Source organism: Pleurodeles waltl, chromosome 7, assembly GCF_031143425.1.
Source record: "Pleurodeles waltl isolate 20211129_DDA chromosome 7, aPleWal1.hap1.20221129, whole genome shotgun sequence".
Taxonomy (NCBI): domain Eukaryota; kingdom Metazoa; phylum Chordata; class Amphibia; order Caudata; family Salamandridae; genus Pleurodeles; species Pleurodeles waltl.
The window spans coordinates 566,876,309-566,900,689 of NC_090446.1; the positions used below are offsets into that span (position 1 = coordinate 566,876,309).

The 24,381-nt window shown below is 48.2% G+C and overlaps 1 protein-coding gene across 1 annotated transcript in view; it reads right to left on the reverse strand.

Annotated features, from left to right (window-relative positions):
* Positions 1 to 24,381, reverse strand: part of MMP25 (matrix metallopeptidase 25) — a 162,087-nt gene that overhangs the window by 78,161 nt on the left and 59,545 nt on the right. Inside the window, exons 2-4 of the mRNA XM_069244338.1 lie at positions 20,350 to 20,482; positions 13,972 to 14,107; positions 8,835 to 9,118 (exon numbers count right to left, since the gene is read on the reverse strand). Of these exons, the coding sequence (XP_069100439.1) occupies positions 8,835 to 9,118; positions 13,972 to 14,107; positions 20,350 to 20,482 (553 nt within the window). The remainder of the gene's footprint in view (positions 1 to 8,834; positions 9,119 to 13,971; positions 14,108 to 20,349; positions 20,483 to 24,381) is intronic.

Sequence of the window (24,381 nt, forward strand, 5' to 3'; positions counted from 1 at the left end):
CTGTTCAGCGGTGCCTGTCTTCACGGCGGGGCCCTCTTCAGCGGTGCTCTTCTGCACGGCGGGGCCCTCTTCAGCGGTGCTCGTCCAGTAAGTCAAGGGAGCCAGACCTGGCCTGGACTCCCTGCTCAGTCGCCCTCCGACCGTGCTGTTGCTGGACCCTTCGGTGACAGAGTCCTGGGCCCATTGGTGTCCTCCCGAACCCCCGGGATGGGGCTTGTGGGGCCCTCCTGCTCCGCGCTCCTGCTGGCTGTCTTCTCCGCCCTGCTGCCCTTTCGCTCCTTAGATGGGGCTCTCGGGCCCTTGCCTCCCCTAGATGATGTGGCTGGTGAAGTGGGCGAAGTTTCCTCCTTGGGGGCAGCCGTGTCAGTCCTCTCACGGCGGCCCTTTACTTTTCTGGTCCTCTTGCCTGGGGGGGGGCTGGCTGTCCCCTGGCTGCTGATCGAAGTGTCACTGCTGGCAAAGGGTGGACTCCAGAACCCATGCACCACAGTAACACTCGAAGCTGGGCTGGTGGTGGCTGAGGTGCTCTTGGGACTCTTTGCAGATGGAGGGGGTGGGTCGGGGAGGGAAAGAGGTTAAGAGTAGAGAGAAACACTTTTTTAGGACCAAGGTAAAGGGTAGGAGTAGTGGTGATGGGAGTGGAGGAAGAGGATGTGGTTGTAGGAGAGTCAGGTGTGCTGTCTTTGGGTGCAGGTGCCTGTTCTGGAGGCTGTCGTGAGGTGGATGGCTGTTGGGTGGGTGTCTGCCTGCGTTTGTGTGTCTTGGAAGAGGGGGTGACAGACACAGTGGGAGAAGACACAGGGGACGTGTAAATGGCAGTGGGGGTGGTGACTGCACGTGTGCGGACTGTACTGGACGGTGTGCTGGTGATGGAAGCACTGGCTGATGGTGGTGTGCATGCAGGTGTGAGTATAGACGTCACAGGGAGGGAGGAGGGAGACGAGGAGGAGGGGGACACAGAGGTGGTAGTGACTGTTGGTATGTCTGCATCTGGGTGTTGCTTGGGTGAGTGTTTGTGGGTTCTGTGGTGCTTGTGTCTGGATGAGCTGGCCTTGGGTGTTGAGGTGTGTGCAGGCTGGTCTGATGGTGTGGATGGGATAGGCTGAGGAACAGGAGACAGAGACAGGCTGGAGGCAGTAAGAAGAGGGAGGCTGGAAACAGGGACAATGGCTGCCGTCAGTGCTGAGGCCAGAGCATTGAACGATCGTTGATGGGCAGCCTGACCCGAATGAATGCCCTCCAGGTAGGCATTGCTCCGATGCACCTCCCTCTCTACCCCCTGAATGGCATTCAAAAGGGTAGTCTGCCCAACAATGATGGTCTGAAGGAGGTCAATGATCTCCGCACTGAGGGCAGCAGGGGTGACAGGGGCAGGGGCTGAGGTGCCTGGGGCGAAGGAGATGCCCGCCTTCTTGGGCGAGCGGGCACGGAGCGAAGGCTGAGGGGCTGCTGGGAGGGCGGTGCTGGTGCGCTGGGTGGCGGCTGTACCTGTAGAGGCGGGGGGCACGGATGTTGCCACCACCGCTAGGGAGCTCCCATCCGAGGACGTGTCGGTGTCGCTGGTGTCACCACCGGTCCCCGTTGTGGTGCTCCCCTCGCCCTCCGGATCACTGGTGCCCTCGGTGTCTGTTCCTGAGCCCACCGGGGCCTTGTGACCTGCAGCTCCCTCGTGCTCCGATGCCAATTCTCCTCCGCCTGATGATGCTAAAGCACACATGCACAAGAAGATGAAGAAGAAGGGTGGGGGGAGAGAAACAAAGAACAGGTTGAGTGTATGCAATGTCAACACCGTTGGCGGAGAGGACAGACACAGGAGCCTCATGCACTAAGCCGCGCAATCGGGGTACACTATTGAGTAATACTGACTAGGCAACAGGTCTAGAGACAACAAAAGCGCACATGTGTGATGCTGGACCATCGATAGCTGTACTTGTCACCCTACAGAGGTGGGGGGCGGGGGCACAGGGCCATGCCTAAAGGAGAGGACTACACTACAGAAAGCACCCTGGCCTAATGTCACCCAGAGGCCTCCACCCCCACCCAGACGCCTCCACTGCGCGTAAAAATAGCAGAATGTGCTGATACTCACCCCCTTGTGTCTGCTGTGATGTCCTCAAGCGCCCATCCAAATCAGGGTAGGCCACTGCCAGGATCCGGGACATCAGGGGGGTCAGGGTACGACTGGCACCCCTCCTAGGTTGGGAGGCCATCCCCAGCAGTGACTCTGCGGTCTTCCTGGTTCCGCGGCGGATGTCCTCCCACCTCTCGCTCCCCACCCCACCAACTTACATCCACCCCACTCCACACAGGCATATCCCATTCAACGTGCACCCAGTGTACTTACCTGTTGGTCTGGAGGACCGTAGAGTAACGCATACTGGGGGAGGACCCCATCCACTAGTTTCTCCAACTCTACAGACGTGAAGGCAGGGGCCCTTTCCCCAGTCGCAGCAGCCATTGTCACTTCCAGACCGAGGTCACAGCAGCACTTGCAGTATAGGTCCTCTCCTGTGGATGATCAGGTCTCGAGTGATTAAGCAGATAGAAAATGGCGGTCACGCCCGCGGCGGTGCGTACCGCGGCGGTGCGTACCGCGACCGCCGGCACACCTCGTTATTGGCTCCTGAAACCCATAGGCTTCAATGCTGACCAATGCGGCTTCGTACAGCGGTCTTCGACCGCCTACCGCCACGGTGTGCCACGCCAGCGCATTGACCTCACATTCCATTGTCCCACTTCACAGGTCAGGCAGCCGCCATTTTAAGGGCCCACATGGCTTAATTTCAACTGCGTCACACAGGCCTAGGCCTTGCATTGCCACTCATACAAGCCTTTCACTGCATTTCGATTCAATTACTGTGCAAGCTGTGGTTACGTACCTGGGGGTTGCTTGACTCTGTGCTCCATGTTGTCCTTCCTAGGCACCGTCCGCTGGGACTTGCAAGGAGAAGGATGAATCCTCGCGTGTACCGACCGCTGGTGGACCTGTCGACAATGGAAGAACGCCATATAATACTACGCTACAGACTTGACCGTGCCACTATACATGAACTGTGTGCCCAGCTGGAGCCAGCCCTGATGTCCCCCATCCGCCAACCCACAGGAATTCCTCCTCTAGTACAGGTTCTGTCAGTCCTCCATTTTTTGGCAAGTGGCTCATTCCAGACAACAGTGGCCATGTCATCTGGAATGTCTCAGCCTATGTTTTCAAAGATTTTGTCCAGAGTGCTGTCTCCCCTGATGAAATACATGCGTAGCTACATTGTTTTCCCTGAGGAGGCTGATTTGCCCACTGTGAAGGGTGATTTCTATGCCCTTGGACATATCCCCAACATCATTGGTGCCATTGATGGGACCCATGTGGCTTTAGAACCCCCTAAAGACGATGAGCAGGTGTACAGAAACAGGAAAAATTACCATTCTATGAATGTGCAAGTGGTCTGTTTGGCTGACCAGTACATCTCCCATGTAAATGCCAAGTTCCCTGGGTCAGTGCATGACACGTATGTGATGCGTAATAGCAGCATCCCCTATGTGATGGAACAGCTACAGAGACACCGTGTGTGGCTAATAGGTGACTCTGGTTACCCCAACCTGCCTTGGCTATTGACCCCAGTGAGGAATCCCCGGACCAGGGCTGAGGAAAGGTACAATGAGGCCCATGGGCGAACGAGGAGGATAATTGAAAGGACTTTCGGGGTCCTGAAGGCCAGGTTTAGGTGCCTGCATATGACAGGGGGATCCCTGATGTACTCACCAAAGAAGGTGTGCCAGATCATCGTGGCCTGCTGCATGCTTCACAACCTGTCTTTGTGACGGCAGGTGCCTTTCCTGCAGGAGGATGGTCCAGATGATGGTGTTGTAGCAGCTGTGGAGCCTGTGGAGAGTGAAGAGGAGGAAGACGACGGGGACGACACAGACAACAGGGACACAGTCATCCAACAATATTTTCAGTAGCAGACAGGTAAGAATCACCCACGCAATTTAACATTTCCTTAAAGCCTCCTGCATCTCTACTTTCTGCATTTACCCCCAGTTCTTTTTAAACTTATTTTTGCTTTTCCCTTCCCTTTTCAGTGCTGTTTGACCCACTGCGTGACTTCTGATTGCTTAGCCCATGGACAAAAGCGTATTGACATTGGTATGTTGTCATCACAAATTGTCTGACCATCATTGTACAGTATTGTGTAAAACATTTGTAAATAATACAGGCTGACTCCTGAATATTTTAAGTGCAATGAGTGTTTTATTTTTAGTGCTAGATTTTGGTGCATGATATTAATACGGTGATGGGAGGGGGTGGAGTAATGTCCATGGCAGAGTCCAGTTCTCAGTCTCACAGGTGCATTGTCCATATGCCTGTGGAAGGATGGAGCAGGGGCAGTTCAAGGTTGGACAGGGTGACAATGTGGGACAGTGGGATGACATCAGGGGGTATCCATTGCTGGCGGGGGTCTTGGCATCCTACTCTGTCTTCCTGTGAGATCTCAGGTTCCGCTTGCGGGGTGGTTGTTCTTCAGCAGGAGGTGGGGATCTGGTGGCCTGACTTTGTGGTGGGGCCTCCTGTCCACTAGCGCCGGCAGAGGTGGTAGGCTGTTCCTGGTCCTGGCTAGTGACAGGGGCCCTTTGGGGTGCCACATGGTCCCGCAATGTGGTTTCTATCCGGTTTAAGACCTGGACTATGCTCCCCATAGCGGTACCGATGGTCGTGAGTTCATTGCTGAACCCCATGTAGCGTTCCTCCTGCTGTGCCTGGATCTCGCTGAACCTGTCCAGTACCGTCGCCATCGTCTCTTGGGAGTGGTGGTATGCTCCCATGATGGTGGTGAGGGCCTCTTGGAGAGTGGGTTCCCTGGGCCTCTCCTCCCCCCCCCTGTCGCACAGCAGCCCTCCCAGTTCCCCTGTGTTCCTGGGCCTCTGTCCCCTGGACGGTGTGCCCACTACCACTGCCCCCAGATCCCTGTTGTTGTTGGGGTGTTGGGTCAGCCTGGGTGCCCTGTAGTGGCGGACACACCGCTGATTGACGCGTCCTGGAGACAGATGCATGGGCCCGCTGGGTGGGAGCTGTGCTGGTATTCCCAGAGGGGGTTGGGTGTGCTGTGGCCTGTGTCTGTGTGTGGGGAACCGACTGTCCAGAGGTCCCCGATTGTCTGGGCTGGTCGTCAGGGTTGAGTTCGACAGAGCTGGTGTCCTCACTGGGGGGCTGTTCTGGGGGTGGGATAGACAAATCTGGACCCTCCGTGGCGGTGTGTTGGCGTTCGGGCCTGGCAGGGGTAACAGAGTATTGTTATAGTTTTCGTGTGTGCCATTGCGTGCATTTGGTGGGTGCCCTTGTCCCCCAGTGCTGGCATTCCCTTGTGGGAGGGGTTGTGAGGGTGGTTGGGGGGGGGGGGATGGGTATGTGCAGTGGTCATGCATTGGTGATGGGTGTCTATGGTTTGTGTTGGCATTCAGGGGTTGGTGTTGTTTAGGGTGGGTTGTGCTGGTGGGACAATGGCAGGGAGGATGTGTGCTGGGGGGTTTGAGATTGGGGGTGAGGGTGGGGTTGTGGGTTGGCATGCTGGTGATTGGGGGGGGTTAAGTAGTTGAGATTCGACTTACCAGAGTCCATTCCTCCGTGTACTCCAGCGAGGCCGTCAGGATGCAGGATGTTTACTACCTCTTGCTCCCATTCTGTAAATTGGGGTGGAGTGGGTGGGGGTCCGCCGCCAGTCTTCTGCACAGCGATGTTGTGTCGCGACACCATCGAGCGCACCTTCCCCCGTAGGTCGTTCCATCGCTTTCTGATGTCGTCCCGATTTCTGGGATGCTGTCCCACAGCGTTGACCCTGTCTACAATCCTTTGCCATAGCTCAGTCTTCCTTGCTATAGTGGTGTGCTGCACCTGTGTGCCAAAGAGCTGGGGCTCTACCCTGATTATTTCCTCCACCATGACCCTGAGTTCTTGGTCCGAGAACCTGGGGTGTCTTTGGGGTGCCATGGGGTGGTGTGGATGAGGTGTGGGGTGGTGTTTGTGGTGATGTGCGTGGTGATGTGTGGGGATGTGTGCGTAGATGTGGTGTGGGTGATGATGTTGGGTTCCTGTGTGTGTTGTGCTTAGCGTTCCCTGTGTTCTCTCTCAGTCTCTCTGGCCTTCTCTCAGTAATTGTGGTCGTAAGGGTTTGTGGGTGATGTGGGTGTGTGTTTTATATTGTAATGGGTGTGTGGGAGTGTTGTGTGTATGTGTATCAGGTGTGTGTAATTCAAATTGTCCAATGTGGTTGTGTTTTGTAAAGGTGTGTGTATTTTGACCGCGGCGGTGTGTACCGCCAATGGAATACCGCAGTTGAAAGACCGCCGCATGGATTTGTGGGTCAGAATGGCATGGGCGTGTTTGTGTTGGCGTGGCGGTGGAGGTTTGGTCATCTCCAGTTTATCACTGCCCGCTGCTGTGGCGGCCTTCCATGGATGTCGGGTTTTTGGCGGCTTGACAGTTGGAGGTCAGAATGACTGTGGCGGTTTACCACGGCCGCGGCGGTAGAATGGCGGTCTTCTGACCGGCGGTAAGGGCCTTTTACCGCCGAGGTCAGAATGACCCCCTTAGTGTGAAATAGCACTTTAAAAACAATTACTGTAGGACAGGCAGAAGACAATGGAGGACAGTGACCTAGGGTTTATATAAATTGCTTACAGAAAATATATAACATAAAGACAATAATTGAAAAATACTTTCTCTGAAGGATGATAAGAAGGGTTTCTATCCAAGATCATTACTTCTCTAGGACATTCCAGCAGTAGGAGCTGGTAAGTCATCTTTGCATCAAGCTGGCTTTTCTCGTCATCCTTCCCCAAGAATAACAAAACTAGCCTGTTCCACAGCTGCTTTTTGTAACATAAACTGTATAACATATAACACAGCATTTGACACCTATGTGCAAAGACACTGGGACAGATTTATTAAGATTTCACGCAATGCAGCGAGAGAACTTGCTGCACTGCCTGAAAAGAAGAGGGCAGGAATGTGCCATATTTACCAATGGATGGTGCATTCATGTGCTCTGCCTGCTATGGCACGAAATCGGGTGTCGAGCGCCAATGCAGTCACTCCTGCACCATAGTGCAAGGATGCCTGTGTTACAGGCAGGATTGTTTTTGTGCAAAAAGGGACATCTCCCTGCCCAAAAACAATAGACTGTTTTTCCTCTTGCTAAGTGTACTGCAGAATGCAGCAAACTTAGAAAGAGAAAACAACAAGGAGGAAAAAATATATTTATGCTTGTTGTGCCTCCACTGGGAAGGTATAGCATTTTGATGCATTCCCAGGTTTACCAGTATTGGTACATCTGGGAATGTGCCACAATCCAAGGGTGGACATGTGGGAATATCCATGTTTCAGATAAGGGACGCCTTCCAAGGGCAGAGGGTGACTTGCGCTGCCTTGCAGTACTCCAGAATAACCAAGCAACGCAGGGCCACGTTGTTCGATAATTTTAAGTATTTTGTTGACCTTGAGACACCATACATGGTGCACGAGCAAAGCAATACCATGATAAATCTGCCCCTCTGTCTGTTACCAACTCTCAGGGTCTCTCAGTATATGTACACAGTTTGACAAAGACCATGGTCTCAGTATACTTTTCATGCTCAGGGCCTAAACGACATGTTAGGGCACCATGAAAACATTGGTGATGGAATCCTAGCACTTTGCCTTATGTCATTGCAACTGGCACTTTATAGGAATACTGAACTTGAAAACTGTATTTTTTTCGTAATCAGGAATCCATTCTCTGCATGGAATTGAGGCACACAGTAGAGTCTTTTGGGTGTGACCGTGGTTATAAGGGAACATCTTAATAAGAGCAGACTGTGCGTTTTTAGTTCTGATGGATCGCCTAGTGATATTCTGCACAATGTGCCACAGGATAGTGAGGGTGTGGGCAGATTTGGCACCCAGGATTTTAAGTATGATAATGGGTGGTTTTCTTCAAATCTATAACTTTGCACCCTGAGACTGCTAATAGGAGAGTAGCCATTTCACAGGAGCCAGGAATGCCTGGCTCTCTTCAAGGATCAGGCTTCTCATCAATTCTGTTTATATCAGACCTTTATGGGGCAGCCAAAAAATTCTGGTATTTGGTATGTTATGTTTTGAAGTATTTATGAAGCATACCTTCTGCCATTTACATTTCTCATTATTATGTCTATGAGGGTAACACAATTACACTATTTTTGAGACTGGATGTTCAAATGCACGAGGTAAATACAATATTCAATCATAGTCTGCATAGGCTGAAAATAAATAAAATACTTCCCAGAAGAAATAATTTTGCTTTAAGAGTGTTGGTGCTTGCTAAGCCTTTTTACAGTGAAAACGCGAAACCGAGGGGATGCGTAAAGTGGCACCAGATAACACCGCCTCAAATGCACTGCATTGGCTTCTTAGCAGAGAAGTCTCTTCACTGATTATTTCGTAAAATAAGGTAGCATACAATATGTTTCAGTAAAACTGGCCAAAGTATGTATGCGATAAATGGCCTGGATTACAGTTTTGTGGACTGGTTACTCCTTCCCAGACCTGACAGGTATCCTGTTTGCCTTTTAAACATGCCATAGGATAGAGTGCACTTGTGATAAGGCACATGGCATATCCGTCACCTTTGTAACCAGTCTGCCAAACCTTAAATCAGACACAAAAAAGAGTTTGTATAACCCCACTAGTTCTGGTTGGTCCGTTCCTTTTGCCTCAAGATTCAGATCTTGAGCTTCTCTTCTACTTTGGCATCAACTGTTTGTCTGTGTGCATGGTGGAAATTCTGCAAATTAGATTTTTATAAAAGTATGAAACAAAGAAATACCTGCTGAGTTGTAGGTCCAGGTCTCATCATCGTCAAAATGGGTGTCTCCTGAGATGGGGTGCTCACCAGGAAAGAAAGCATGAGCCAAAGTGCCACCTGGGCCATCAAAAGGGTAGCCATCCTCATGGTAGGACTTGTTGAAGTCGATGAGGATGTCCGAGCTGTCTGTTGATGCCTCTTGGAAGGTGATGCGTGATGAGTTGCTCCAGACTTTGAGGGCGTAGTACATCAGGGTGCGGATGGTGTCCTTGGGGAGAGTGGAGATCTGAGGGAAGCTACGCACCCTACATCAGAGAGAGAAAGTGTTAAGCAATAGATGGTGACCTCTTATGTCAATGCACCACAGATACAGGTATAACTGTTCAAGAGACACCTGAATGCTGCTTCAGAAATGTACTACTTTCTCCACATCAGCCTTCTCCACTGCACCAGTGACCGTGCTACCTAGACCTGGAGACTCCATATCGACGGCTACAGTGCATCCCTGTCGACAGTCATGCAAGTGCTCTACCTACTACCCCAGAGACCTCCTACATGCTCACATGGTCCTCCTGATATTTAGAAGTCCCTATTTTCTGCCCCAGTGAATATTACCCTGATGCTTTTGAAAATTCCCTTTGCCCTGCGATGAAAAGACCTTTCTTGTTGCTATAGAGACTGCTTAATTCTCTGCCCCCAAATACTCCTTTACCCGCTGCCCCAGGGAAATCCTGCCGCAGAGGCCTCATACCTGTGGTAATGCTGCCCAGAGATTCTGTGCTCATCGCACACAGAAATCCTCTACCCACTGCCCTTGAGACCTCTTTATCCACTGCTCCATAAAAACGTTAGTTACCTGCATAAGTGATGTAGCACTTATATCTTTTATAGATTCACAATCTATTCCTCAGTCTAGCAGCTTGTGGCTTGTTTAAGTTAAATTGTGACACGAACTATACGGATTTCTTAAAAATTCAATATGTTAGCTTCAGTGTTTTCGTGAGATTTTCATTCCCCTTAATTGTTGCGCTGGTATAGAAATGTGCATGTTTCTATATTTGAAAACATGCATGTTGTTTTTCTATCTCACTGAGAGGTTGGGTGGTTCACAAGTGAATATATAATTGATGCAAGCTGCTGTTGCAATTAAGTAACCTTCTTTTGTAGCCTGAATCCTCCTATAGATTCACATGCTTTCTATGGATTTGTGCCTACTGTGGAGGTGGGTGTGGAATTGTAGGTGCAAATGGGTTTCCTAGTATTGCCTGCCCTAATAGTTATTTAGTGTTTCTGAATTGTTGTTTTCTTTCTAAGTGGCATTTTATTGTATTGTAATTACATTTATTTTGAGCCAAATACCACTGACTAGGCATTGAAGCACTTTACGCCAGGCAACACACTGCTGGGGAACCCACAGTTAGTGGTTCGTACAGTGTTATTAGTTAGTTTTGACTACTTGGGATAGTCCTGTGTGCTCAAGCAAGCCATTACATGCATGCACTTCAGTTTCTTTGTGGTAGATTTAATTGATAGGAGCTGGTGTGATTATTAGTGTGGGGTGGGGTATGCAAACTCATGCAGATAGCAATTAGTGATATTCTAACAGCAAGTGTGCCAAATTCTCTGTCAGCTTCGAGACTGAGAGTTTGGAAATAATGTTGGCAACTTTAAAATTTGGTTGACAAAAAAAAGGGAAACTGCCATCGGCAATATTCAGAGGCGAGGTTTGTCTTGGTAATTCTGTATGAAAGGGTTATCAACTGTGAAGAGCCATAATGGCAAGTCTACTATGAATAGACATTTCCACAAGTGGTGACAAGATTATTTTTTTAAGAATCAATAAAATGTAGATCCCGTTTAGATTCCAAGGTGGCAGTGTTGGTAGTGATTTTGATGACCTACTATCAGTCTTTTAAGGCCCAATAACAACTTTACAGAAGCATTACTGTGAAAGGAAGGCCTAGACTCAAAACAAGCCAAGGCTGAATTTTTACTCCACAGGTTTGGCCATAATCCAAGTAAGTACACATGGTTTAGGGAGCGGTATGGGCACACACATTTTGCATATTTTACTTGTCTGATATCAAGAAATGTAACATTTTCTCTAGAAAATAGTACTTAATTCCCATTCTCTTGGTGTAGCTTATGTAATCATGGCCAGCTTTAGAGTGATGCAAGCGGTGCGCCCACACTGGGGGCTGACCTGAATTGGGGGGCGCTGACCTCAGGGGGGCACTGTGTTTAGCAATAACTTAGAAACTTGCGATTTAAAAGCACCTGCTGAAAAGTTCCTTGTGTGTCCAGCCTTCAGGAAGCAATTAAAATGTAAAGATACCTCTTGTGATTAATGTTCCTACTAGGGAGAGAGATGGGAGTTTTGTCTTGTGCCAGTTTTGACTCGCCATAAGGTAGCATAGAGGGTTAGTATGCCTGCTGCAAAGAACTGATCTAAATTTTATGCGGATGCCTGGGTGGATTAGCAAAGCCAGACTTTATAAGCGATTTAAAACAAAGGAATGTATGTGAAAGGGGGCTATGGAGAGATGAAGGCCACATTTACCAGGTGGTAATGAGGGAATCTGAGGAGGTAGTCATGGGGTGGGGGTGCCTAAAAAGACTGTCGCACAGGGCGCCACCAGAACTAAAGCCGGCCCTGTCGGTAATCATATTCTTTTTCTGTCTTTCTTATAATATTATTCAACTAACACATGCTTCACCCAATATGGCGCGTTACCCAGGGCTTTCCCATGTCTGGTGGATTCATACAAAATGGTAACAATTCTTGTGTAGCAGTGAGGATCAAGTCGTAAATGGTTGGCAGTTTCACTGTGGTTAGTGGAAATGTGACCTTCTGTCCGGTATTAAGATGTGGTCTGGTGACCATAAAGCACCCGGCTTGTGTGTATGGTAACAGGGATTAAATCATTGGTGATGATCGGTTTAGCTGCCGTCCTTCACACATCACCTTTTTAACTTGTAAACCAGCAATCCTGCAAAATCTCATTTGCTAGGTGGAAAAAGATCACCTGTACTCCAGTCTGTAATGTTATATAATTTTGACCATTAGCCGTTCACACTTTGCCACGTAGCATGATCTTGTTTTAGGATGTACTGCCACATACTATAAGTTCAGGAGCTAGGCTTCCAAATTCAAGATCGTTGCATCTGGATGAACTATTATTGTCCAGTGAAGTGTCAAAGTCTTGACAAGTTGTTAACTTTCATTGAGATAGAGTAAGGTGGCAGTTCTTACTCTTACAGGTATGACCACAATATAAGTAAGTACACCCGGTTTAGGGAAGGAGTTCAGGCACCCACATTTTACATACCTTAATTATCCGATATCAATAAAAGAAACATTTTTCACAGCTGGGAAGCGTGGTTGTCTGTTCCATGAGGGTGCAGTGAGAATCTTGGTGACTGTGCAGTGTATCTTGCTGGCCACCTGAGGAATTTGGGGAATTGGTGGGAAAGTGTATCCAAATGTCCTTTAAAAATTCTTCAAGAGTTAATTACTATTGGCCTGTTATTGTGGGAATAAGGCTGTTTGACCTTGTATATTTTATTTCCTTTTGTTATGAAGAAGTCTGTTAGAAGTGTTCCTCCACTACCTAAAGACTTGTGTTAAAACTTTCCAATGTAGTTCCCACTTGGGAAGTGTCTTCAATTCAGCCCGTCTGTTTGTATGTTATTTACTCCAAGGCAGGTGTTTTACTCATATCTGTATTTTGCTGCTGCGTGGTGCCCACTGTCAGGTCTCTTGTGCTACTTCTGGTAGGTGAAGCGCGAGAGACACTTCTCATTTCACTTAAAAGACATTGATGTGTTTTTATCTGCATCAGCATACTTTGTCCTGTAGGTGAGCCTTAAATGCTTTAGGTGCCAAATGTGGTGCCTTTAGTTTTAGTACACTGATATTTAGGTCGGAGTCCTTTATGTGCCACCTACTGCATACCTTCATATCCACCATTCTAGGTCCCCACCCTCTGAGGGCAACTTCTATTGTTATGGTCACATTAGTACCGGAGCCTGAAAAAGGTTTAGTTTCCTCTGGTTTCTTGTAGACTGTTCTCAGCTTTTTCTGCAACTGCCACTATATTTATTAATTCGCTCAGTTTCTATGGCCATTGTCTTATGAACCCCTTTTGAAGTGGTCACGTGTATTCTCTCACGCCTAAGGCATCAGTTTAATGTGTGATACCATCAAACACATCTTTACAGCTATCCTCACCGTGCAAGTAATTGTAAAGGTGGAACGCTATGAACAAAGTGTTAAAGCTCTCCACAAGAAGGCCACCAAACCCTGATTTATGTTTACATCCACCCCAAGAATATCTTTTGGGATTTCTTCACATTTACTGTCAAGGCCAACTGGAGCAATAACTGAAATGTTCTGTTTGTCATTTGCCATTTTTGAAACTTGGATCCTGTGGCGATTTGCTAGATGAAGAAAATTGATTTCTAAGCGTGCTTATACATGCGAAGATCCTAGTATTGATAATAAACGTCCATCTCTCTACTCACCTGGAACAAAACCTCCTCATTATTGGCTTACCTTTGCTGTTTCGCCCCTGATGGGCAAAAAAAGACTGTTTGCCTCCATAGCCCTTCACATTCATTTTACTACAAGTATACTGATTGTAGTCAGACTTACATCAGTATCTCCAATATGTCAGGAGAACACAAGCTGATCACTGACTGCCTTATGAACCTTCACAGATGAATGCAGTGGAATTGCCTTTGCCCATGTCCCTCAAAATATGACTTTATGAACCATATCACACTTCCTTTTGCTTGAAACTCCCACATTCTTCCCACAAAGTGTCCCCATCTTCTTCTCTTAAGCTGTCCATGCCCCCCACATCCCTGAATATATCTGTTTCATAACCAGACACCATGCATGATACCTGCTACAATGGCTTATTGTACCCTTCTCCAAGAGATATCTCATCAGCCTCCTCCAGATATCCCCAATACGTAGTGCCTAGGAGACATCACATCAGACACCTAAAAGATCCCACTACTGTTCCAAAGAGACCTCGTGCCCCTGTTTTGAAGCCCAGCTATGCTTCATTCTCCCTGGGTACAACCATAGCCCAAGTGACATCCAGATTTCCAAGCCAGAGAACCACATAACCTTGATGGCAGAATCTCCTACCTCCAGGTAAGTTGGGACTTATTCCACACAGTCCCACTCAGCGCATACCGCTTCCGGCGACGCATGAGCTCTGATGTACCAATGATATCTGGGAGTGAGCAGCGTGGCCGCTGCATCATGCTGATTGTGGCATCATCTGAGGAGAGAACATGGCATCAGTGTGTGAACAAGACTGGTTCTTATAGACAGGAAGTCTGCCCAAATAGCACATGCACAAGTAACGCTTGCTCGAACATTTCTCAAACATGGCAAAGTGACGAGAACAGTAGGCGCATGAGACAAGTAGATGTGAAAGAACAACAGAAGCACAAGAACATTAATTGAACCAGAGTAGCAGGGGGCAATTAGAAGTTTTTGACCTTCCCTTGGAGACATAACACCACCCTAGTAGTTGATCAGCTAGAGAAATGTAAAGTGCTTCTTGGGTCCTGTGTGGCATTGGGCTTTTCTGTAGCTCCTTGTGCCCTCTCTGGCCTACCTCGATTATCACCCACAGCCTGAGCTAGGCAATGGTTGCACCCTCTGGTGAGTCCATGGAAAGTCAGGAAGCAAAGCATGGAGCACCACAACATTTCCTTTTCCTAGACAGGTGCACAAGGTTGTGGGCCTGTACTGACGCCATGGTGCACACTGGTTAAGATGATGAACTCTGAGACAGGGCGTCTGGGCAATGGGCATGCCAGAGGAGCTCTGTCATTCTCATTTATAACTGTCTTAGCCCCATGCAAACTCAAAACACAGATTGCCTGAATGAACTGTAGGCTGTGGGTTCCCTTGCCCTGAAACACTCACTAGAGGCAACCGTGGCCAGGTTAAAAAAAAAAGGCAAGGAATATTTTCTTCCTGGCAAGAATAGGGACTTCTAGAGGTGCCAAGCAGGGCACAAGTCCTTAAAAACAGCAGTGGAGGGATTAACCAAGGTAGGTAGTATGCAAGTGTCATCATGGTGCATGACATCACAGCGTATGACACCGTGGAGCATGACATCTCACATGGCATTGCAGGAAGTGGCATCACAACCCATGACCTCACAGGTAATGATATCTGATCTTAAGACCTCACACATATGTTTAGCAGGTCTATCATGATTATATCTGAATGAATTACAATATTTAACAAATGAGATTTTACATTGGAGTTTTATTTAAAAAAATGTGACGAAACTCCCATGCAAAATCTCGCCCTCAAAGTTATAACTTGTTACCGAATCACAATTTGAGTTGTGAGATTCGGGATTAGGAAGGAGCCTGTTCAGGGCATCCTTGCCAAATACCGAATCTGAATGGTATTTATGATTGTTTTGCGACTGTGAATGTGGTCGCAAAACAATCACAGTTAACACCAATTTCAAATTGGTGTTAACACATTCCCCTTTGTGAATGGTAGTGAAAATATTTTTTCGGAGCAGGCAGTGGTCCCACTAACTACTGCCTACTCTGAAAAAATGAAAAGAAAACTTTTCATGTTTCTTTAAACAAGCTCCATTTAAAAAAGAAATGCTTTATTTAAAAAGTAAAAACAACAGATGATGGACGGAATGCAGAGCAAATGAAACATTCACCCCCAGTCACAGATCTGGGTTTAATCCATCACTTGTTTTGCTTGTCATGCCATTCCAGTTTGGACCCAGCCATACAGCCATATGCAAATCAGTGTTGACCCTGTTCCCCCTGAGAACAGTCCAGCCCGAACTGTCAAGCCAGGTCCTCCCTGGACCAGAAAAAAAGCATCCTGGGACCAGTTTCAGGATATCACCCTTCAGCAGCCAAGCTAGCTTCAATCTGGTAGCATAGCAAGCACAGGACCCACATCTGGGCATACCCTTCCCACTTGGGGCAACAAAAGCAAAAACAACAGATGATGGACGGAATGCAGAGCAAATCAAACATTCACCCCCAGTCACAAAGATCTGGGTTTAATCCATCAGGTTTTTAGCTTGCCATGCCATTCCAGTTTGGACCCAGCTGTATGCAAATCTGTCTTGACCCTGTTCTCCATGGGAAAAGTCCAGCCTAAACGGCCCTGCCAGGTCCTCCCTGGACCAGAAAAAAGCAAAATGGGACCGGTTTCAGGGTATCACACTTCATCAGCCAGGCTAGCTTGAATCTGGTGGCATAGCAAGCATGGGACCCACATCTGGGGATGCCCTTCCCACTTGGGGTGACAAAAGCAAAAATAACAGATGATGGACGGAATGCACAGCGAATCAAACATTAACCCCCATTTGTCGCTCCTAGTGGGAAGGATATGCCCAGACGTAGGTCCTGTGCTCACTGCGCCACTGGATTCAAGCTAGCCTATCTGATGAAGGGTGATACCCTGAAACCAGTCCTAGGATGCTTGTTTCTGGTCCAGGGAGGACCTGGCTTGGCAGTTCAGGCTGGACTGTTCCCATGAGTTACAGGATCAAGACTGATTTGCATATGGCTGGGTCGAGACTGGGGTGGCATGGTGAGTAAAGAAACAATGGATTAAACCCAGACCTTTGTGACTGGGGGTGAATGTTTGCATTGTTCAGCATTCCATCCATCATCTGTTCTTTTTGCATTTGTTGCCCCAAGTGGGAAGGGTATGCCCAGACATGGGCCCCGTGCTCACTGCGCCACTGGATTCAAGCTAGCCTAGCTGATGATGGGTGATACTCTGAAACCAGTCCTAGGATGCTTGATTCCGGTCCAGGGAGGACCTGGCTTGGTAGTTCAGGCTGGACTGTTCCCATGAGTTACAGGGTCAAGACTGATTTGCATATGGCTGGGTCCAAACTGGGGTGGTGTGGTGAGCAAAAAGACGATGGATTAAACCCAGATCTTTGTGACTGGGGGTGAATGTTTGTATTGTTTGGCAATCCGTCCATCATCTGTACTTTTATTATTTAAAATGCAGTCACAGACAAGGTGGTTTGCTGTCCCCAGCAGGCCACCATCCCTGCGAGTGCAGCTATTCCCAGTGGGTTCACAAATTGCAACCTACCTCATGAATATTGATGAAGTAGGTCATTTGAAAACCCATTGGGAATCGCAAACAGTGTATTTGACACTGTTGTACATTTTGTTTTGTGACTCGCCATTTGCGATTCCCAAACAGATCGCAGATTGCGAGTCGCAAAACAAAAGGTCAAACATCTGGCCCTAGGTGCCTTGGAAGGGGTAGCACCTGTCATAATTTGTCATAAGCATCTGGAAAGGTTTGGTGATTCTATGGCAGTAAATGTTGAGTGATATCTGTGTAGGCACACATGTTCTCCTCAAAGCTGAGGAAGCCTGAAGAAGAGGTAGGTGGAACAGTAATTGTGATGGTCCACAACATGAACTAGACAGGCAGGCTCCTGTGCATGTCCTCAAGCAGAAGAAATCTATGAAGAAGGGGTAGAGCTGGTTGTTGCTCTTCCCAGACCTAAGCCTTAACACTCTGACCCAAAAGAGAAGCCTGACAGATGTTAATTGAGCTGGCACTGCGGTGTGAGATTACCCATGGCGCTGCGGGTAGAGTACCATGGGAAACGACTTGTGATCACAAAAGCTGAGTCAGTGAGAGCCTTCTTGGACATTCTAGGCACCATTAATGAATAATTCTTGATTGCAGTTGTTGTGGGGGCTTTGTGTGTGCTCTGAGGACCGCAGCATGTATTTGTCTCTTAGATATTGTGGGCGTAAGGGGGAAGAGGATGCTCCTTTGTAGTTGATGGGACTGTATTTTAGAGAAGGAACCTATGTGGCCATTACTCTTTGTCTCTCTACCATCTGCTTCTTTCTTACAGCTCACATAAGAGCCTCTGGGTTACTGTAAGTGACAGATATTGCAAGGACTTTAGAGTTCCAAGTTCCATGTTATGGTTTGCTTCGTTTTACTTTTCTGAATGGAAATTACGTTTATGATTGAGCAGAGATATTGAATGAAAGTATAAGACTGGTGTAACTAGAGATCCTGTTTGATCTTGTTAAGTTGTGTTAATATAACCAATCTTCATTACAAATGTTTTTTAATCTATCACTTTCAGTAGTGAACCAATACTCACCATTACTCCTGGCCTGAAAGGCCCTGGCTTCCATACTAATGAGTGCCATAGGCCCAGCTGCAAACAATGTAGACCAAGACCCCCTGGTTATCATAGTATCCTCCTCCTTCACAGTATGATCTGCACTGTGGCAAGACCGTTATACTGGTACTAGGGATCATGGGAGCAGCTGGGTAATTCTTGTAACAAGTATTGCTTGTTGTCCTTAGAACCTCAAGGATCAGATCCTACTGCAAGCTCACTGAATGAAGAGAACCTCTGATCTAGGATTTAACTCTCGGGGTAGTGAAGTATAAAAATCAAGACTTAGCGCTAAGGGTGGTGCAGGGTAGAATACTCATATAAAGATAACATGAGATTGTCACACAATAAATACATTGTCAAGGCAGTGATATGACTTTACAAAACGTTTAAGACTATTCACAGTTAAATTTTCAACAGTGCTTTAAAACGAGCTCTCTACTTAGAGCTCTACACTTTGGGCAGCTGCTCATTGCTTCTCATAACCAATAAGGACAGTGTCCAACACAAAGGGCAGCCTACCTCCCTTAGCAATGCAAATATCTTTGCAGTTGGGGAAATGGGATGAGTAGCAATGGCTTATTAATATTTTGCCTCGTAAAACAGTTTCACCTTCTCCATTTACCTTGTCAAGGGTTGGATTGCATCACACTGTTTCCAGGCTTTGGGCCTCATTATGACATTGGTGGTGAATTCTGTCTACTGCCACGGCGACGGCCACCAACATACTGTTGCCGTGGCTACCAGCCATCAGCCGCATTATGACCGTAGACAGAATACCGCCAGAAGACTGGCGGTATTCCGTCGACGGTCATGGCGGCAGACAGCGGTAAGGTGGCACTGCTGGCAGCAGCAGCGCCACGCCAGCAAACACTGCCTACCGTATCATGAGCCACGATATGGCCTGGCGGTGTTTTGCTGCAGACGCTGCTGCTGGCAGCAGCGCCGCATCCCGTCTCCTGCCGGATGATCCCCTGCAAGCATGTAAGTCAGGTTCTCTGACAGAAGTGGGGAGTGAGGGGTGTTGTGTGCTTGTGTGGGGGTGTTGTATGTGGGGGGAAGCTGTGTGTCTGTATTTGTATGCATACATGTGGGTGTGAGTTGCGTGGAATGCGTGTGTGAATGAATGAATGTGAGGGTACATGTATGTTGTGTGTTGGCAATGCGTGTGTGCTACAATGTATGTTAGTGTGTGTTGTGGGGTGTGGGTATGTATATGTGCGTGCGTGGGTGGATGTGGGTATGCATGTGTGTATGAGTGTGTATGTGTGCGTGTGTGGGTGTGTGGATGTCAGGGGGTCGGGAGAGCGAGGGGGTGGATTCTGGGGAGGGGGCAGTGGAGACCCCTATCAGTGCCAGGGAAGGAATTCCCTGGCACTGATAGTGCCTACCGCCATGGTTTTCGGGGGCAGTAGATTTGTCACGAAAATCATGGCGGTAGGTGGGTCATAATCCCGAGGGTGAGATTGTGACTGCCACCTGGCTGGAGACTGAAGTCTCCAGCCCGGAGGATGTTACCACCCTGGCGGGCGGAGTGGTACATTGGCAGTTTGGCTTGAGCCAAACCGCCAAAGTCATAATTTGGGAAAAGGTACCGCCAGCTTGTTGGCAGTACCTTTCCCCAAATTACCGCCGTCTGCCAGGGTCGTAATGACCCCCTTTGTCTACAGAGGTGGATTAGGTAGTGATCGGGACTGGGCAGTGAATTTTTATTATAATATTTCCAAGGTCTCAAGTGGATATTATAGAGTACAGTTTATGTCCTAAACCCCTGGGCAATCGCAAGCCTTCAGATCGATCTTGACTCACTAGGGTTATGCTTGCCAATCATCCGACTGCTTGTTCGTCTAACTCTTTTTCACACGGGTCTGGAGTCCGGCCACTATACAATCACTGACCTGGCGCTCTAAAATCTGATGGAAGGTTCAGTGGCGTAGCGTGGGGGGTCCAGGGGGGGGGCGGCCGCACCGGGCGCAACATCTTGGAAGAGACTCGAGTGCTAAAATCCATGGGTTAGGGGGCGCAAATTACTTGCCTTGCCCCGGGTTAGGGGGCGCAAATTACTTGCCTTGCCCCGGGTGCTGACAACCCACGCTACGCCACTGGGAAGGTTTCCTGCCAAGGCAGGAAGAGCACTATCAGCTCCTGTGATCCTCAACTCTACCATCCCTACATTGTGATATGTAGTAATCTCCCACTAGCCACCTTGTAACCTACTGTACCATTCTGTGGCCCTCTCACCTACACTTTGTTGTTCATGTCTAACCTTTCACCCACAGTTTGATCTGCAGCACTGTCCCCATTCTGCATTTGACAATTTTGCCTGTTCCTGCTCCACTCACCAAGTTTCCCTGTCTCCTTCAGACCGGCGAATCGCTGCATGGTTTTAATGGCAGACGTCAGCCCCTCCAGTGTCTGTTGTTGGGCTGTCATTGGGTCTGGGGCAGGCAAGTATCCATACCGTGTCAACCAGTCCTGTGGGGGTAAAATGGTTTTGTTAAGTCATTTTGCACCAAAATGGTTAATGTGGAAATTCAGAGATAATTGATGCCAGCGCTCTGTGCTCTGTTGTTAGTCATTGAATATTTCTGATGTCTGTAAGGTTCAATAGATGCAGAGGGGCTCATTTGCAGTGAATTTTAACAACGTTTGTGGGTCCGATTCACCAAGGGATTTAGGATTTAGATTCTCCGCATTTGGGGTGAAATCTCTGCACTGCTGTACTCAGAACGGGGCTTCCGCTAAAAGTGCGGAGACTCCGCACTTGTAACTTTATCAGTCAAAAGTCCCCTTGTGAATCAAGCCCTACATCTTTATTCCTACTTATGGATTTAGAAAAGAGGTAGTAGACCCACGTTTCGCAGCAATAGCTGCTTCCTCGTGCCTATATTTTAATCATCATGTTCGATTCAAAATTAGTTCTGCAGATTATTTAGTGATGTAATTGAATTATAAAGTCTCCCACTATCAAAAATGATACGTCAGTAAAAGGCCCTGAGGAAGCAGCTAGTGATGAGAAACACATGTCAGCTTTCACCTATTTATTGCAGAAATGGGAATAAATATATTAAGAAATATTTATATGGCACACACTAACTTTCTTCGTAACCCCTTGAATGATACATGTAGTTTTCCTCTGCATTCTTTGCCACTGATTGTATCTATCATAAATGGATCAAGATTTGATTGCTCGTATTGAATGTAGACCATCCATCCTGGAGGTTCCAGGTCGCAACAGCAGGCACTCAAGCCAGTGCCCTGACGTTTTAAAACTGACACGAGTTAAACCGTCACTAGACGCCACCCCACACCCCATCCTAGTGCAGGCAATCGAGGCAGACATTTGAGACGATTGAATAGTCTTGCCATTGCAGACTGAAGCCACTGTGGTGTTGCCTTCAGATGGGAGAGGAAATAGAAAAGGCGCTGGTCATGTGGCCCATTTGACCAAAATCTCACATGTGTATACAGGTCAACAGAAACATGTATCCGTGTATTGCGCTGTCTCTGTTCAGTGTTTGACTCCTAAGCGGAGCTACGCCTGAGGAGCACTGTAGAGAAACTATGGTAATACCATAACATATGTTCTATAGGTAAAGCACAGCATTAGTCCCACCGTCCATGAACAAAGACATCTGAAGCCATAAGAGCAGAATGCCTGTTGGTGCCCTCCACTGCAGACGCGTCCCTGTCAGCTGCAGAACCCTTTGGCCTTACCGGCCGCTGCACGAGCGCACGCAGGAAGATGCTGGGCGCGCGCCCACCAAGATCTATCGGCTCCGTAATCTGTGCCTCACTCTGATATGTTAGTGGTGTATCCGCTACTGCATTAGGATGTATCTAACATGGAGCAAAGATACGCTCCTGTGCCCTCGGTGTGGTTGCTTCTGTGCTTCTCTGTAAAGCTGGGAACTCCCTCCAATGCCGCACAGATCATGACTGTCCAGAGACAGGGATTTTTTACAGGATGCCCTTGAGAGACCGCACCTACTGAACTGGGGGGCTCACGGGGAAGGGTTAAACTGAAATTAACAAAATCTGAACTGAAATGTCATGTATGATGACAGTTCTGACAAGAACACTTAAGAAATATGTGCAACACTGACACTTTAAAAAAAATCTTGCTCGTGAGTAAGGGGGGAGACTCCTTATCTCTCACTTGCCCCTCCCGTTCCGCCTCTTGCACGCTGAAAGATTAGCTGCATCCTGTTACTCTTCCTCCCAGACTGCTTCATACTTTCTATTTCTCTTTTTTATTATTGTTCAATTTCCTGTCCTTAAAATAAAAAGGGAACTTGCAGTCACTGTGCACATCTCAGCTGTGGATGTGGGATTCCTACATTGATGTCGCACGGGTATCAGGAGGTGATCCCTTTCCTCTGACGATTGATGCTCTCCAATTCCTCCGTGAAAATGTGTCGTTTGACATTCTCGACCAATTTCCTTCGCCATGTTGGTTTTGCCATTGATTTCACTGTGTTATTTACTTTCAACGTAAATGTACTCATCGACATTTTTTCGTTAATAAATAATGCAGTCAGAAGTATCTTTGTTAATGAGTAAGATTTATACCCCAAGTTTTGCTGCGTTTTGGCGAAGCGAGAGTAACATCATGCCTGGAAGAGCTGGAAGCCAGACTGTAATGAGGACCTGAAAATGAAGAACATGAGGGAGAGTTCTGCGTTGGGTAGTTGGCTCCCTCCCTGTCGACGGCCACCAATATATGCTCTTCACACTTACCTGTGTGGCTCCTGCATCTTCGTTTCCGTGGCGACGAGGATGGGATATGAATCCACACGGGCCAAGCACCAAGGGTTGCCAATTCGAGCATATAGGCAAAGGCCTTTTCTCTGCAGAGCTGAACCTTGATGTTTGTGTAACTATGGGGTGGACTTTACGAGGTAAACATGAGGATGGATTCTGACAGGAGCGCAGTTCGATTGCTCTCCCGCCCACATACTACGGAGGTGCCTTTCTGAATGTGGTTCAGCTCATTCGCCCTGGTCAGGTATTGCTTTTGCTTTAAAGCCTTATTGGGTGCTCAGCCGATAACCCTGTTTTCATTAATCCCCTTACTTTGACTCGACAGTCATTTATCTAGCAAGACTGGCTCAGCGGTTTATCCTTTTTTGCTTTCTTTGGGTCGGAGTCTGGCTGTGGCGTCGCAAGGGCACCATGAGGCCTAAAGCAAGCAAGAGCTCCCTCCTCCCGACATTTCAGTCGACGTTGAATGCACCACTCAATCGACCAGGCCAGCAGTAGTTTATATCTGAGGATTGTAGATTTTGATGTCCCATTATAAGTTTGGACCTATGGAACAGCAGTTTGCCACAACAGCAGGACTGGCTGAAGGTGACCACGTGACCCCGGGGTCACTCTGCAGCTACTCTTCCTAAGCTGCATGGGCGCCCCTCAGCTGAGGTCCATGTCATGTGACAGGGACCCCTGAAATCAGCAGGCCTCTGTTCTTCTGCCAAATTACCACCCCTGGGTATACAGTATAATTGCTATCATTGCGCATTCTGGAGCCTGCACGTGCACGTCCATCAGCTCTCCACTCACTTAGGGGCATATTTATACTCCGTTTGTGCAGGAATTGCGTTGTTTTTTTTTACACAATTTCGACGCAAAACTAACTCCATATTTATACTTTGGCGTTAGACGCGTCTAGCGCCAAAGTCCATGGAGTTTGCGTCATTTTTTAGCGTGGACACCTACTTTGCGTTAATGAGATGCAAGGTAGGCGTTCACGTCTAAAAAATCGACTCCGAGGCATGTGCGTCGGATTTATACTCCCGGGCAAAATTCACGCCCGGGAGTGGGCGGGTCAAAAAAAATGACGTACGGCCGCTTTTGCGCCGTTTTTTAGCGCCTGCAAAAGGCAGGCGTTAAGGGACCTGTGGGCTCTGAAGGAGCCCAGAGGTGCCCTCCCATGCCCCCAGGGACCCCCCCTGTCACCCTTGCCCACCCCAGGAGGACACCCAAGGCTGGAGGGACCCATCCCAGGGACATTAAGGTAAGTTCAGGTAAGTGTTTATTTTTTTTTTTTTTGTGACATAGGGGGGCCTGATTTGGGCCCCCCTACGTGCCACTATGCCCAATGACCATGCCCGGGGGACAGAAGTCCCCTGGGCATGGCCATTGGGCAAGGGGGCATGACTCCTGTCTTTGCTAAGACAGGAGTCATTTCTATGGGGGTTGGGAGTGAAAAAAAATGGCGCAAATCGGGTTGAGGCGAAAAAATTGCCTCAACCTGACTTGCCCCATTTCTTGACGCCCAAGCCCCATATCCCCCTACGCCGGCGCTGCCTGGTGTACGTCGTGTTTTTCCACGCACACCAGGCAGCGGCGGCGGCTAACGCCGGCTAACGTCA